Below are 17,930 nucleotides of genomic sequence, written 5' to 3' on the forward strand. Positions count from 1 at the left end.
GAAACCTGCTGTTTTAACCATCCTAGAAGACAGCTAGAAACAAATAGCTGGGATTCAAACTTGTAAGCAAAATCAACTGAAACCTGCTACGCTTGCAGTTACTAGAGCAGTGCAGTAGCTGACACCTCATATCAGCATTCAAGTTTTGTATGGCAAAATCCTCCAAAAATATACAGGAAGACTGAAAATTATTAAAATGCAGAATAATAAGTGAGATTCATATCTGTGTGATTCCTTAAACTTCAGCTGGAGGGACTCCTAAGTGAAACACTGACTATAGAATAAAAGTGGTGGAAGAGAAGTATTAAATGGCAAAATTTTATTCTGCACACTTTAGAGGAAGGAGACAGATGCTCAAAAACTGAAGCTAAAATCTAAAATTTCTTCTTCAAGGGAAAGTCCCCAACACTGAAATTTCCATCTCAAAAGCAGCTACTGAATTGTAAACAATCAGTTCCAATTACTCAAGTTCGAGCAGGAACTATTACCACAGATCTGCCAAGTAAATCATTTTCCCTAAGGAAGCAATAAATACTTTTTAATTCTTGCCCCCTCCCTCCTCCTTTAAGACACTGGAATCAAAGCTAAAGGCCTATGGGCATTCAGCATGCAACAAATGAGATTTTAACTACTGATTTTAAAGGATTTTTTTGCATTAAGAGAGCATGTAAAGACCAAAACATGCACACACCCAATTTATACAAGCTGTTGCTAACCTTTTCGGATTCAGAGTGTTGTTATATTAGAACTACACAGTTATCTGTACAAATACCACATATCTCAAACTACTGAATCATATACTTTAAGACAAATATGCTGGTTTTCATGAAACAGTTTGAGTAAACGTGTGGCTTATGGAGAAAGCCTGTCTTGAAACGTCTCATCTAGCAAGTGATTTAATATACTCATTTTTCATGACAGAATTTACCACAAGCTAAGTATAATACATATATCTTCCTTCAAAAGACACTAACAGCATCTAATATTTAAACAGTTAATTTCTTAAACCAGCAGGAGACATCCAAAAGGAAAGATAAACAACCACAGGTGTTTTTTCGTTATCTTTCTTTAAAAAGTGAAATTGTTTCAGTTAAAAAATTATTAAATATGACCTGTAACATGTAGACATTTCAGAAGAAGACAAAAAGTTCTGATGATTCCAAAAGCTGCAGTTAAGCATTAATTGGCAAATAAAATACTACAATAAACCTGCAATACTGAAACGTGGATAAACAGTGGCACAGAATCTGATCAACTGAATATGCAGGCACACAGAGAAATAACTCACAATGGCTTACAAATTCCCATTACCTGAACATGGTAATATACAGGAAACCTTCAACAATTCCTCCTATCGTTGCCAACCCCCAAATAACACTTTCTGCTTATTTAAAGAGAACTTTCATTTTTCTAATCTTTGCTGAGCCAACTCCTCTTAAAGTCACCAATTCCCTTGAAAACTCTGCAGCTACTTCTAACAAGACTTCTTACCAACAAGAGCCATTGAGCCAGATCACAATTCATGCAAAACACCCAGAAAATACTTCAGACTGTTCTGTGCAATTCTCCACACTTAAACCCACCCACAGATACTTCTGTATTTACTATATATGGAGTGAATATATCCAATATGTCCATACCTTCTGTAGTTGGAAGTAGGTCTTTTCCTTCACTCTTTGTCTCTGCGAGTTTCCCTGTTCTCAGCAACACTTCTGCAAAGCTTTCCAAAGAATTGTTCTGGTATGTTCCATAGCTGACTTCAGACTGGAAGTAAAAAGACAACTGACATATACACTCTACACCTGCATTTTTATTTGCATCACTTGCATCACATCCAGCTGCTTACCTCAGTTTCTCTATTTGCTTTCCTTTGTTTAATTCTAATGATTTTAATTTTAATGATGTTTAATTCTAATGATATTTAATTTTAATGATATTTTCCTACTATGGTACAGAATTTCATGTCACACATATAATCAAAAAATCTGTATTTGTACTAGATTATAAGATCTCAACAAAAAACTGCAGACTTCTATAACCATAACTTACTTCTGCAATATATGGATCATCAATTAGAGACTCATAAAATGGATGACAGCCTTGTTTTTCCACAGTAGCATTTTCTCCAGACCCCCTTTTTAATACATCTCCAAATTCTTGGCCCTGGGAAAAATAAGTATAGTTGAGCCTAGTTGTAAAAAAGCTCATAAAAATGCTGTAAACACTATGCAGAAGGGAAACAGCTGTAAATGAAAAGATCATTGAATTCAGTTGGGAGCAACAAAAGGAGTCATCTTACATAAACCAGTTCTGAATGAAGTCCAGTATTCTTAAAAAAGGAAAGAGAATCACGTTCAAAAGCAGTATCACAGAAAATAGTGGCACAAACATTATAGAAAGTCACTGAAATAGAGAAAGTAGAAAGGAGAAACTGCAAAGGAACAGCTTTGAATACAAGATGACAGTATTTAAAGAGTGGGCTTTACTGTGCTTTGCTCCACAAAGTTTTAAAATTCTGCCAAATTTCAATTAGGCCTTCTTACACTATGCTAAAAACCAGGAGAAAATAGACTAGAAAACAGCTTTAGACCCCTTCCTTCACTGGGATTTCCTTGCAAACAGTCCCATGATGTCTGTAGTTTGTTTATGGATTTGAGGGTTCAGCTATCAGCTCCTACAAAGGAGCTGAGTTTTTATACTAATGTAGCACAAATGTGTAAACATCTGGGGACACATCAGCAATCCCTTACATGTAATGGTCGCAGATAAGTTAAGGATCTCTTCCACCACTGCCCATCACTGACAGCATGCAGCATGGCTTTGGTAGTCAGAGTTGTGTTGGACAACACCTTCATGGTTTTGGATGTCGTCCAGTACAACAAATCAGTGGACTGGCCAGAGGAGACGCTGGTTTCATCCTGTGACATATCCAACACACAATGCAAGGGTTAGACTCCTGCTGTAATTAGGTTAGTGACCTAAAGCCAAACAAATGCATTAGAGTTCAGGCACACTGTATTAATAACACACTTGAATGACCATTAATTCAGGCAGCAGTTGCCAAAAATAAACAAAAGACAAACTAAAAGTGATTTAGGAGTTTCACTGTGAAGTAAGCGGTGTGATCAGCACAACATTTGGCCCCTTACTCAGTTATCACCCCCTGTTTCCACAGACTGCACTGGTTTTAATTCCAAAGTTTATAATGGCAATGTTCTACATAAATGTTGAATGTTTTCACAACAATAATCACCTCTCTACAAACATGAGGATAGAGTATACTAAAGTTAATCTTTGATAATTCAAGAAAGCTGATATTAGAGACAATCTTGTATTTTTATAGAGGTAGCATTAATTTAATTAAGTTGAACTCCCAATAGGGGAAATAGTAGAGATGTAAATATACATCTCTAGACCAAGTGATAAAGTATCATCAAGCTTTGAAATTTTGCAGCTGGCACACAAAATACTGAAAAACAGCCAGCCTAAAGGACTACAAGAATCCCAACCTTTTCTCAATCAAAAACTTCTTCTGCAATACATGCACATATACCTTCACTTAGTATGAACTCACACATAACTCCACTCTTAAGAGTAGATACATGTTCCACAAATGGGGCTCTCTATACCAGCTCTTCCTATGTAAAGCATTTAAATAATACCCAGAACATCCATGTTGTCTGATCTGTGCTATTCCAGCTCTCAAAGGTTTGTGACCATTGCATGCTTTACAATGTGTGCACATTAATCACCAACATATAATTAGTATACTGAGGTAAACACACTGTTTTCACAACAAAAAACAAGTATTTTCCTCCATATAGATAACTTCAACAGCCATATGTTTATCCCTAACAACCCTATTATTAATTTCCCCATACACTGAAGTATATTGGAACAGAAAAATTCTACCTGTATACCAGTTTGGAAAGTATTAGTTTACAATTTACTAATTAATGACAAAACCTCACACATGAGAGCCAAAGGATGCCAAATTATGCTGAAGAGAAATACATCCCACTGTAACCTCAGAGGAAAAACATATCAGCTTCAATAAGGTTGAATTACATGTAGAAGACCTTATTTCTAGTACCTTTTACTGTAACGTACAGTAAATTACTGCCTCAAGCTGACCATTGAAGTAGCAGGTTCATCTTTAGTCCTTCAGCATTTGTTTTAATCTTTTCTGAAATCATATTGTGCATTTCACAAATGAACCACTAATGAATCAACTGGATAAACTGGGACATTCAGTTCTTGCTTCACCAAATTAAGAAAGCGCATGCCAAGTACAACCTGTCAGAATTTTCTGCTCTGAAAAAATAAAAGCAACGGAAAATCCTAGGTCTGGTGGCCTGGGGGGAGAATTTCTTGTTCACGTGTTTTTTAAACAAACCATTTGAAGTATTAAGTACAACAAATTTTTGTAATTTATTTTAAATACAGAATACTAATTCCTCTCTGCCACCATTTTCAAGAAGATGCTGCAACACACCTAGTTGATTTTTCATGGAGCAAAAATAAACCAAAACTAAACCAAACTAAAACAGAGTGAGAAAAAAACATCCCACCCAAGTTGTCAACTGCATTTGAGCAAAGCACTTTTCTTTAAATCAGCCTCCTTCAGCAGTATGAAAACTAATGAGCCAACTTGTATGCAGGTGTTAATGCTTATGGCACTACTACTATCACACAAACTCTGCTGATTTTCGTTTAAAAATAATTTCCCTCTTACAGGTAATTGCAGTTTTTTCAGCAAAAAGTAGAAATTCTGTTTTCTGAGAAGCCATTTTACTCTGTACCTGGAACAGCAACACTTACAGGTTACAACCTTTTGCTATCTCAAATCAATCTCTCACAAAGTAAGTTATTTCTTAAATAAGGTTGGAGATCCCATCTCAAGAAAACAACTTTAGTTGCATCATTTAATTGTATCTTTAGGGAGAAGTTATATTTTGGGAGTTCTGAGAGGTGTTTGGGAGAAATTATTTTCTTCTATTAATTCTTCCTGACATCCTTTATAAAGTAAGCACTTCTGATTAAAATCAAAATAATAACAGCAACAACTTATTAAATAGTAGACAAATTAGCAGATTGAAAATCTGCTTGAATCTAAATGGTATAAAAAAAGACAACCAACAAATTCTGAATTATCAAGTTACTTTAAAATAACAGCTAAAATATTTATATAAATATATACAGCATATTTTTATATTTATATACACCTTTACTCCTACATACACTTATATAATTCCAAACAGTCTCATGGGAGGACAAATAACAAAGCCAGCTGTTTGTGAGACAAGCCACACAAGAGACAATAATAAATTAGAACAATAGCAGCATGGATTTTAGGATTGGTTTTGGTCTTTGATGACAATTAGTCAAGGTGCAAGGATTAAAACTTGCAAAAACCATACACTGCATACACTTTGTATGTTAAGAATCATTTTATGTCGAGACAATGAAGGAAATGAAATGAGGTAGAGTCTGTTCAAAAACAGAGCATCACACATTAGGTCTTCCTTTTCCCTTTTTGGTACTTCCATTGCCAAACAGGAATTTAAAATAGCCTCTTTTACATAAGTATTCATGTAGAACCTACATGTGGTTCTTTTGTACCTTGGAGGGTTTTGTATCAGGGATTTTAATTTTTTTTTTCAATGTCTGTTACAGCTATGAACCACTCCAAGTGAAAGCTCCAGTCCTGCAACGACATACCAGACCCTAAATGAGAGACTATGGAAAAGATTCAGCTTAAGATACAACACTAATATTCAAGAGTCACTGAACGTTCAGGCTCTTACTAGGGCCATAACATCATGGAAAAAAAGAAGTAACCCAGTCTTAAGCAAACACAATGCATTTGATTCAGCTGCTGAAACACAGGCTTTGATGAGTGCCTGAGATATACAGCAGTAATTAAGACAGCTGCTTAACACCTGCAGATCTGACAGAGACATTCTGGAGCAGCAGCTAAAGGACAAGAGCATAACTGATCATCACTCTCTAGTAATTTCTAAGCAGCTGTGATAACAATGTGTGACCTACCAATTTAATGTAAACAAATGTTCTAAGAGATCCTGTCTTTTCCCAGATATAGTGCTTGGGAAAACTGGAAAAGCAGACACTAATGCTCTGTTAATCAAAAATTTTCTTTTCTTTAAGAAGCCTTTAAGAAAATAATGCTTATAATTTGAACATATTAATTTCTCTAGAAAATGTCTAGAAAATACATCTGCTTTTCTATCAAGAGTTCATTTAAAAATAAAACTTTGAACTAATTTCTCTTGGGTTGATGTGCCATGTAACAGTAATTACGCTTCTATATTCAGATATGTAAAAAATAACAATTTATAACAGATATAAACATAATTTAAATATTATGCAGATTTAATAAATTCAGAGCTCACTTACAAAGCAACTGATTAATATTGTTTTGTGCTTATACACAACACAGCATCTCATGTCTAAGCATTTTATTTGAATTTAATAATTTTACCATTAATATTCTGAAAGGCTTTTCATTAATCAAGAGCTTAATCTTCTCACCAAGATATTTTGGTTGAGAAGCACAAGATTAGTTTTTTAGGCATTTGTAGCACACACAAGTAAAAAAGATGATGAAGTAAGAAGGATTGGTGAAACTTAACATTTTGCTTAGAAACAATCTGGTACATTGGAATCATGATAGCTTCCACAGCTTAACTTCTCAAATGGATTCCATGAGTTCAAACAACAGTGAGAAGTTGACACAAAGCTTGTGCACATGCATTAGCTCCTACAGAATAATGACGTGCAGCTTTATCACAGCATTCATTAACTTCTTTTAGAGTAGGACCACCAAAAACCTGGAGAAAAGTTATGCTGAAGTCATCATGAGAGGAATATTAACCATTTCTAAGCATATAGACTACATAGACTATATATAGACTCCTATCAAGATTTCTGCAAGTTTTAGGGGAAATAGTTTGGAGAAAAAATGGAATAAAAATGAAATTATATTAGTAATGTCTAGGGAAGAGTTCACCAAGAGAAAGCTGATGAAAGAGTATGACCAGCTGATGATGTTGGTTGACATAGGGGAAGAAATGGTAGTGGAGACTAATAATTCAATGCTAGACAAAAGTAAGAGGGAGAGAAAAAGGTCACCAGAAATTTAAAAAGCAAAAGTGATATACTTACAGATAGGTATTTTGAATGTAATAGAAAAAGGGATGCCCAAACACATGTATGCCAGACCTTAATCAAGTAAGGATAAGAAAACTTACACTTAGAGCATCAATTTGAAAAGGTATCAATCAGTAAGTGAGAAAAACCATTTGTCAATTCCCTGAAATAAGGATTCTGTAAGTTAATCAGGAGGTAAGTGAAAGTGAAAGGAGTACAAGAAAAAGGAGAAAAATCAGGGTTTTTTTTTTTTCTTTAAAGAAACAAAAATTCTGTGCAAGACAATGAAGGTGAAGCACAGGGAATTAGACAAAGTGTGACTACAAGGATTGCAGTTATGGGATTCAGTGAAGTCAGAAAAACCGAGTTATTGAATATATTGCTTTTCTAACACTGCAGATGTCTGTAACAAAGGCAAAGTTTTACAGTGAGTAAATTTTTGGCTATGTTTCCTCCTGTGTCATTCCAAGAAATGAAAAAAAGCTATGAATCCCTATTAAGTCAACTGGGAGAGAACAAAAGAAAAAAATTAGCAAAAATACAGAACTTTATTTCCTAGTGTAATGGTCTGAAACACGACATGCCAAGGAGCCTTACTGAAGAAAAAGAAAATACACCTCAGTGCAGCAACATACAAACTTGCCAGGTCAATTGTCTACCTACTTCAAATTCTAAAGAGACAATCAACCACAACTAAGGGGGTGGGGAAATGAAAGCTGTATTGGAGAAATTTTTGAATGTCAATTTTCCAGCATAATGAAAATTGCTTCTAATATGCAAACTGAAATGATAGCAAAGTTAATTAGTGAGTTTACTCAACTCTGATAAACCTTTGAATAAATTTTTGAAACATTTATATGCATGCCTAATTGTTCTGCCACAATACAGTACTTCAGCAGATGAAAGGTGATGCATGACAAATTTTTATAGACATTAAAATATTGTAAACATATGCATCCACGCCCATATAAATTTTATTAACATCTACTTAAAAACCTCCCACTCAGAGAGATGTATCTATGGATTTCCAGAAAATAAAATGCATTTGTGCCAGTGAAACAGACCTGTCCTTCATACTGATGATTCTGGCAGACACAAAATGTTGGCCCTCTTCCTCTGAATTCTGTTTGTAGTGCTATTTTACCTTCCTGCCATTTATTTTATATATATGCAAATACACACATCTACATGTATGTCTACATATACATATATATACATGCACATGTGTATTAACACACACATATACATACATTCATACATAAAAACCATTCATAAAATATGGACATATTCTCTGAGGAGGCTGGAACTCTCATAATTTCTCAAAAAGCCACCCTATGCAACATAATCTTCTCTTTCATTCTTTCCTTCCCTCTTTCACCACCCCCTTTTAATCTCTTCTTTCTTGTATTTCTTTAAGGCTCTTGATTCCCTCTCCTCACCCCTAGATTTATTTATCACTCACCTATTTCATTAAACAAAACAGAGAGAAAAGAATAAATTAAATATAGAATTTTCCACTTCAGAGAGTGTGAAAAACATTCCTGTTCTCACAAAGAAGTAAATAATTACATCTTCTTTAAAGAGACAAAAGTACTTGCAACTGTACACATATAAACATAAAATAATTTATATAAAAGCAGAAAGAATAAGACTTGTTTCCTGTTCTCCTGCCTGAACTCAATGTTCCTTCTGATCTTACACATAAAAATAATTTCACATGCAATGTACGTACATTATAAAGTAACAAGTCATAAACTTCATGATGTACAGAACTAAGGGGAAAAATAAGTTTAATTAAAAAACATTTTTTGGTTAAATATGTATTTCAGGTTTAAAATTGTTGCTTTGCAACTGGGACAGATTAAAAAAAAAACTAAACCAATATAAATGTCTATTTTAATATAAGTTTTTTTGCACTTTCCCTGCCTCTGGGTTTATAGATTTTTTTCAATGGCGCTAAGACTGTAGGAAGAAGCAACTAAAAATCAGAACAAAGTATAAATACAGAAGCAAAACCCTTAAGTTAATGTAACAACAGAAAGTACTACATGTCTAATGTTGCTCATTCTATCTAGCAAGCAGACAGATGTTGTCAAAAACTCAAATTCCATTCTTCAGAGTAATGTAGAACGAAGTCTTTTATTATTACTACCTTTAAAAGTCACATTAAAACTTACCTCTGTATCCTTACTGATCAACAAAGAAGGCCCAGAGATACTTGAATTCTCACCTCCTTCAGAAGGAAGAAACTGGTAATTCACAGCCTGATAAAGAATCTATAAACATGAAATAAAAAATATTATCTTTTGCCAGGCAAATAAGCCAATGAAAGAATTATGACTGATTTCACAGAAAACCCAAGAAACTGACGTAAAGGCTTACATGTCAGAAAAGGGGGAAAGAGAAGATGCAAAGAAGAAACCACAGCATCTCTGACATCCTCTCACTGTTGGAGTCCCTAGACAGAATGACCTTCCCTTCTCCATGAATTTTGTGCAGTATTTTTCCCAAAATCTAAGATTTATTTTTTTTAACTTTATGTACTGTGCTGTACAATGTAGAGTAAAAAAATGGCATGAAAACCTCCATTATCTGAACTGAGACTCTGAGGCATTGGGCAACTCCACTAAGACATGTGTTCCACAGGACAGTGATTTGGTGAGCAGAAGTTCTGCACAGAACTTCCACCTTCTCACATTGCTTGTATTCTCACAGACATTTCTATTCAGGGATTTTTTTAAGGAAAAGGCTACATACACACTTGCAGCTGCCTTAATCAGGCTGCACATGTGCTGTAGCTATGACTCCCTTCTCCCCCATTCTTACATTCTGTGTCAAAAAACCTCTAAGATGTTTCTCTTACACAATTATAAATCTAAGAACACTGTGAACTCTTAGACAACTATGAACTCAAACAAGTCATAGTATGTAGGCCAAGCCACAATTACAGTGAACAGAAATTTAACATTTTGACAACCTAAATTACTGCCCTTCAATTTCAAATAAAACTTTTGCTATGTCATCTTGACATAAGTTGTATTTAAATGCCACAATTACGTGTTCTCACATATATACTGCAATCAGCTCAACACCTAACATGTGATTCTATCAAGTCAGTCATTGCAGAGTTAATAAAGATTGCTCAGACACAAAGCCTCTTGCAGTTGTTAAAACCATTACATCACTGAAATCTGTGAGAAAATAATTTCATTGCATATTGGGTAAAAATCATAAAAATCATCTAATAAACCCTTAATACACATTTATGTGGACATTTAATGAAGATTAATTACAAAGTATAAATACCTGCAAAATATATTAAAATTTCATCAACTGCATTTTTAAATAAAATGTTTAAATCAGGCAATCAATAAAGAAACTAAAAATACTAAAGACAGAAAACACAACTGCACTTCCACTTCAGAAACCAATTCATCACACCAAACTGCTTAGAAAGAGACCTGATTTGCTGAAATATAACAGTGAAAGTAGAAGAGCAGAGCAGAACAAATATAAATATACTGGAGGGTAGAACTTAAGGGAACAAACTTGAAAATGAGCCCAAGTCCCCTTCACTTTGGTAGGGACTGGACTTGGATGAGAGAAGCTCCAGAGCCAGGTACCTGTGTCTGCAGTGAGCTGCTCACGGCCAGCAGCGCCTCTATGGCGCAGGGGGGACAGTGTGTCAGGGCAAAGGCCAGCAGCTCCTGGCGCATCCCCAGGTCCTGGAAGCCTTCTGACTGCCCCAGCTGACTGCACACCTCCCAGCTTTTAGAATAGCCTACAAGGAAACACAACACACACTGCCTATCATAACTGAAAGGAGGATGCTGCCCAGTTCTTATTGGATGAGATAAAGGAGGGCATGTGGTATTTCTGTCAAGGCTTAACATCCCCTGAAAAAGGAACCATAAAGGCTCCATAAAACAGAGATGTAGCTCAACTTTAGACTGACCAAATACATAAAAGACTTTTTTTAATCATATTGTAGATAACAATAAAATAGGCATCTGTAAGCTTACATCCTGTATTTTTACATATTACAATAAGAAAATGCTCATTTATTTCAGTGCATGATACTGAATACCTTACTGGAGTGGCTGTAAAAACCAAAGCACAAAATATGTAACACTTGATATATTAGAAAAATCTCAATACATATTGAATTTCCACCCCTCATTCTCAAAGCAGAAAAAAAGACCCAAAGAAACAAATCCCATCTTCCTTAGTATTTTGACACGTGTATTTCACTTACCACCTCTCATACTGTCACATAAACAAATTATATAAATAGCACAAATATATAAATATCTCTAGAGTTTTGATAGAAAGGTAGACTTCTAAAAGACCTGCACATTCCTGCTAGCTGCAGTCACAAGGTTTTACCTGTCTGAGGAGGCTACAGTGTAGAAAGAAGTAGAAATTGCTGTTCCCAGAGGCATTCAGAAAAGCTCCCTGAGGTTACACATCCAGTAGTTCAGTAAACACTTATTCCATGCAGTATTTGCTGTTTGTGTCTCTATTCAATGCCAGTGCACTTCCACTAACAAGATGTAACTGCTATTTTAAAATGAAATGGAACAATCTGAAGTACCACACCTCACAGTAAGACAAAGTCAGAACTCAGATTTCCACCTCCATCACCCCATGCACCATTTATTTATTTACTTCACCTGTGGCCATGAGCTCCTGGCAATGCATACTAGCTGCTTTGTAGTCCTGGAAACTGAGAGCCTGTTCCACTAAAAGGATTAGAACTTGACCTTTTCTCTCCATCTGATCATCTCCTGTAAGAAAAAAAATCAAACTTTTTATTAGTTAATTGGAATTAATGGTCAACTTAAGCTTGCCACTTTATTTCTTAAGAATTAACTATATACCACAACCTGAAAAGCTCCTCTTGAAACTGAAACAAAAATAAAATTGCCTGTGTTTTCCTGAAGGAAACAATAAAAGGAGCTAGTATTTAAAAAAAAAACATTGGCACTGTAGCTTGCAAAAAACCCCAAACCAATTGGCATCTTATGACAAGGTTAAAAAAAAAGGAAGTTTTTGAAAATTGTATTTATGTGTTGGCCAAAGGATCAAAACTGATATTTAAGCTAAGTGACATATAAATCAAAATCCTGACACTGAAAAAAATAGTCTTTGTACTGTAATAGAAGAAAAGAATTGAAATGTTTGTTTTCTTATCATATTGTAGATATGAGACCCATTTTAAACTGCCACTTTATGGCTCCAAATAATGCATGAGATGTAGAAAATGTAAGCATTTAAAAATCTGTAACCTCATAAATTGAGTGACTAGAACCGAAACTAATTTTTCCATATCACATCCATCTCAGTCACCAGACCTTCTGGACAATGCCTCTTCCACTAGCTATGAATCAAAAGTTAGACTTTAGATACTATTGAAGTCTTCTGACTAAAGTTTCATCAAGAATCTTTGTAGAAAAATGTCCTGACCTCAATTTTAATACATCAGCATTCACAGATGAAAATCTAATGAGACAGCTCATCTCCATCTCAAAGCCACTTATAGTCAATACAAATAACATTTATAACTGTCACCCTTTACCAGTAATCTATATATTTTTAAGCGTTTTTCAATTTAGAGTGAACAATTTGCTGGCATTAGTTTGTCCAGTCTTGTGCTAAAAATACTATGTACATCCATGCACTCTATGAGAAGGTGACAAAACATGCACAGAAAAAATAAACTATTAATTTAAGGAAAGAATTTTTAGAATAAAAACAAGTGGATTTTTAAATGCAAGCTTCTTGCTCATGCTTCTCCTCTATTATTAAAAGCAATTTTATGCAGTCAGTGTTGTTACAGTAATTTGAAAAGGGCACTGGTTTATGAAACTGTATTACTACAACTTGTGAAATGCAAATATTTCAGAAGGTTAAACAGATCCAGTTTCAAAAACCATTTAAGGAGTACATGTTCTTAAATTGCATAGCTGTTATTTTTAGCTCCACTTTGCAGATCCATCACCATGGACAAAGTAAATTTCTCTTTAAAGCTTTCTCAAAAGGAAAGCTGTAGCAGTTGCAGTACAATGACATTCAGGCAAGTGAAGTTACCCTAATTATTGAACTCAATCAAGGCTCCCCTAATCCCTGCACATCACAACTAACTCAGCTGAGAGAACAGGTTACCTTCCCATCATTTTATCTTCCAGCCTCCTGCTCAATATACTGCCAGCACTCAATGCTGCAAATTAATCACATTCAAGGCTCTCCTGTTGCAAAATTATGCCCTCTGGAACCTGGGAACCTCTCATTCGGGCAAAAGCAATTACAGATGACAAAGAGATGCTTCTATCCTCACAAGCTAAATGTGAACTGTCATTTCTCTGAGCGAGGGACACGTACTTGCCACTCCTGATGCCCACTTCACCCTGACAGCTTGACTTCTTACAGAGAGATCTGACTAAGTAGCAGGCACAAAGGAAAGTCAAGAGAAACAATCAAACTATTATCCCTCAGATTTCAGGCAAAATAATCACTGCTATTTATGCCCACTTAAAAATGAGTGGGACTGAAAGAAAGAAAGGAAGAACATTTGGATCAAGGAATGGTTTCTTTAACTGTGTTTGAGCAGCTGTATGGTATCAGGGTCCCCATCCCCAATGTTTCAGCCAAGGACTTTTGATGCAGGAGAATACAACTCTGCATGTTTTAAAACGCACAAGTGTGAAAATAAAAGGATAACTCACTAACATTTCCATTACCTTGGCATTCACTGTTATGGCAGAGAACAATCACTGGCTCCAGTGTTACTCCTTGAATCCCTGAGGGAAGCCCTTTTCCACATACCTTTCATTAACCATGCAGTGACTGATAATGCTCACTGCTGCAGTTTAGTCATCATCTTCTATTCAGGTATAGAAAAACTCACTGCTTCAGCTTTGTAAACATATAATTTGATGGTATTTTAATAATAAAGTCTCATAAAAGGAAAAGTTTTGAAGTCTAAATTGTCTCCCTTGCCATTCTGACAGCTATCCATGACTTAAAGCCAAGATAGAAATGACAAAATTCTTCAAATGGTGACCTGATTATATTACATAGTAATTCTGCTTCAAGCCTTAATGGTAACACCTGACAGACTCAAATTCAGAAACCGGAAAGTGGAAGGGGATACCCTAGATGATTCCCTAGATGATTCTGAGGTTATAATAAAAATAATGAGAGAAAAAACATGAAAGCTCAGAAATAGTAGAATTTTTTTTCCTTGAGAATTAAAAGATATTGAAATACTTTTTAAAAGCTTGGATCCAATCTGGATTATATAATGAAAAAAGCTTACTGAAATACCTTGGGTAAGATGCATGCTATTTTTGAGTGGATAAAATAACATTATCCCAAATTAAATCATGCCATTAAAACTTAGAAGTCAAATGATATCAACATTGTACTTCAGAAATTCCATGTTGCCTAGATTTAGGAGATCAGAAGCCATCTACATTGTTAATTCCAAATGCAAGAAAGTCAATGTTAAGATCAATAGATTTCAAAAATAAGCTTTAACTAAGGAATCTCAGCAAAGCTTAAAGCTAATAGATTCACTTATGGATATTAAAATTAAATAAATTTACCATAGAGAAAAGGGAATAATGGAGACATTTCTAGAGAGTCTGACAAAGGAAATAATGACCAACACTCAGATCTTTTTGACATACAGTACGAGTAGAGAGGATGCTCCTGATTTCTGATACAGAAGCTTTTTTCCCACTTTTTTTTTTTGCACACATCTACTCAAGTAATTGCATAACATGAATTTGTGACACCCATTCTTAACAAAGAGCACAAGTTAAGTGAGGATTGCAAGACACAGAACAGCTCCAGCTCCCTGAGCATGTGCAGATTTTCTGGCTGTCATGCTGAGCACATTCCTCCTCACTCACTTTACCCATCTGTGAAATTAAGATAACAGTTGTGGGCTTACTTTACAGAGGTAGTGACATGAGGCTTAAGTAGAGTTCACTGTAATTAATCAAATACTTTTAAGCAATTAAGAAGCTAGCTGATATATCATTACCTAAGAAAGATTTTAACTTTGATAAGTATGAATATAAATTCTATTACTAATTTTCAGTGTTGCTCTCAAAGCAAACCGTATTCAGAATACATAGTTCACAAAGCTCCTTAATAATGATTCTGTGCAATCTACCCTTGCATCCACAAGAAATGCATTCTTTTAAAATTTAAATTAAAATATATATGTTCTTAAGATTTTATAGGCTATCTATTACATATAATAAAACATAGCATATACTTTATGCTGTATATGGACACACATAAAAATTTATATAGACATGGACAGATGCAGCAAGCAGGTCTTTCCAATCAGTAATTATACAAGGTGGAGAGGCAGGGGAAGCAAAGAGGGGAAAATACTGAAACAAATTTCTCCACTGAGCAGACAAAACACAAGACAACACTCTACAAAGTGGATTTGGAACAGAAGGGACCTACAACTTCAAACAAGCATAACCAATACCAGTAAGTATGTTCCAGAGGACAAAATCAGAACTTCCTACACAGCAAAGGTGGCTCAGGGTAATTGTGTAAGCAGTGAAAACCAATTAAGGACAAAAATCAAATCTTTCTCCTGGCATCATTTTATCTAATTCTTCATTGAGTCTGTAAAGCTCAATCCTCTTTTTCAAAATCCAGACCTATCCCAAAATATCTCAACAAAACCATTTGCTTTCATCAGAAGCTGTTTGAAATCATGATATCCTTTCCCAGTAGTTTTACACCTGCAAACAAAGACTATCCATCCTAAAACTGCAGGGAAGCTTTACCTTTTCTAATATCAAATTTAAAGTATGCTAATTCAAAAATCTTAGAATCTGTATGCAGGATCTGCCCTTTTGTCTATAAAGTAATTTGTAGAATAATACTAGTGTTTGTTATCACACAACAGGGCTGCCAAGTCCTAATATAACTCTTCATCATATTAAAAACAGTATTAATAATATTAATATTAATAATTCATTGTAACTCAGTAACTTAAATTACAAGTTGACAGATAGATAAATACCATTTCTACATGTCCTGTTTCAATTTATGTTTTTAATCTCTACCATCAAATTATACAGCGCTCCTCATTACAGACTATGATTAAGGCTATACCAGCATTACAATTAAAAGCTGTTTTAAAAGGTATTAATAACCTAGCTACTCAAATTCTAAGACTTTAAATTCAGTGCAAGGTCACCTATTCCATCACTCATCAGAGGTACACAGAGGACCAAAGAGTAACGCTCTGCAGCCTTTCTTAAATAATGGAGAAAATATTGTATTTACATGCATGCTTTGAAACGATGACAATCATGTTTCTTTTGTATGCTGCTGGCCAATCTTGTGGATACTTGTCAATGGGCTAGAGAGTCAGGCACAAAAAATTTGCAATAACAGTGGTATGCCATTTACAGCTTCCAAATCCAGAAAAACAAGCAAACAAGTATATTTAAAAAATACTGAGTTTCTTAAAATTAAATAAATCTGTTTTCAATGGACCATCTCCTACAACAATTAGGTTTAGATAAAATTCACAACTATGGCATTCTCATACCAAATCTGTATTTTACTCATAAATGAATGTTCTCTATAGATGACAGCTTTCCATTATAAGCAATACAACTAGTTATCCTTCAGTGACAGTGAAACAGCTTTTAATCAAAAAATCTTGCAACTACATATGTAAAACAAAATTTAAAAAACACCTCACATCCCCCTCCACAGAAAGTCACTACTGAAAATATTGTCTTGCTGTATTTTCCTTTCAAATAAATTAATGTTATTCTATAAGCAAAAGATTACTTTGAAAGTGACCAAGTTACTTGTATATTTAGCATAAGAGAAAAATGTCTAAATAGTGTATTCCTTACCAAGACTCACTCTTGAAATATAATTTTACTACTAAAATTCCCGACTTACCATAGGAGCAACCTCAGCATTACTCCCAAGGTTAACCACTAACTCAGAGAGCCCAACTCTTGCAAGGTAAGTATGTCACCAGTAGAGTAAGTAGTAGTTTTTAAATCATTCACCTGTTTAAAAATTAACCATCTCACACATTCATCTTCTGGTTTTCTCTAGCCTGGTAAGTGCATGGAAGAGAAGAACTGGGGGGCCATTTCATCATCTGTATGATCATCTTAAATACATATTAAATCTCTCTTTTCAGTGGTGATTCAGTAGGTGTCACTGTGATTATAACACTAGCACACAGACACTACTGTATCAATGAACTCCATACAAATTCCCACAAGTTCTCTACATACTATGCAGGGACTGCCATCTTTCAGTCTCTGGAGATGGGAGCCATGAGTCTGATCTCTTTTCAAAGGTACATATGAGGGCACTGTAAATCCTACAGCTAAGGCACTAGGATAACATTGCTGGACAAACCTTTATAGAACCTCTCTGGATACTGTTTTTCCTTCTTTCACACAAAGCAAATCACTTAGATTTAAAAAGAAGGTAAAACAAAAATCAGCAACATTAGCACAAAGAACCCAGAATATTAAGAAAAATTCACGGATTTTAACTTGATCTGCATAGGACAAAGCAGAGAAGAGAAAGAGCGAGCAGTACAGTAATCTTATCATATGAACCAATAAGGGAGACTTTCTTTTTCCCCCAAAAGCCTTACAAGCAAAGAAAAAGAAGTTACAACTATCACTCAAAATTTTTTATGGATTACATGTTAAATATGTAGATTGGATCCAGCTACTCAT

The 17,930-nt window shown here is 34.8% G+C and overlaps 1 protein-coding gene across 1 annotated transcript in view; it reads right to left on the reverse strand.

The window, feature by feature from the left end:
* NBAS (NBAS subunit of NRZ tethering complex) overlaps positions 1–17,930 on the reverse strand; it is a 161,214-nt gene that overhangs the window by 82,052 nt on the left and 61,232 nt on the right. The window contains exons 33-38 of the mRNA XM_054630256.2: positions 11,844–11,957; positions 10,794–10,951; positions 9,348–9,446; positions 2,751–2,918; positions 2,050–2,163; positions 1,641–1,764 (exon numbers count right to left, since the gene is read on the reverse strand). Coding sequence (XP_054486231.2) covers positions 1,641–1,764; positions 2,050–2,163; positions 2,751–2,918; positions 9,348–9,446; positions 10,794–10,951; positions 11,844–11,957 — 777 coding nt within the window. The remainder of the gene's footprint in view (positions 1–1,640; positions 1,765–2,049; positions 2,164–2,750; positions 2,919–9,347; positions 9,447–10,793; positions 10,952–11,843; positions 11,958–17,930) is intronic.

Source organism: Agelaius phoeniceus, chromosome 3, assembly GCF_051311805.1.
Source record: "Agelaius phoeniceus isolate bAgePho1 chromosome 3, bAgePho1.hap1, whole genome shotgun sequence".
Classification (NCBI taxonomy): Eukaryota; Metazoa; Chordata; class Aves; order Passeriformes; family Icteridae; genus Agelaius; species Agelaius phoeniceus.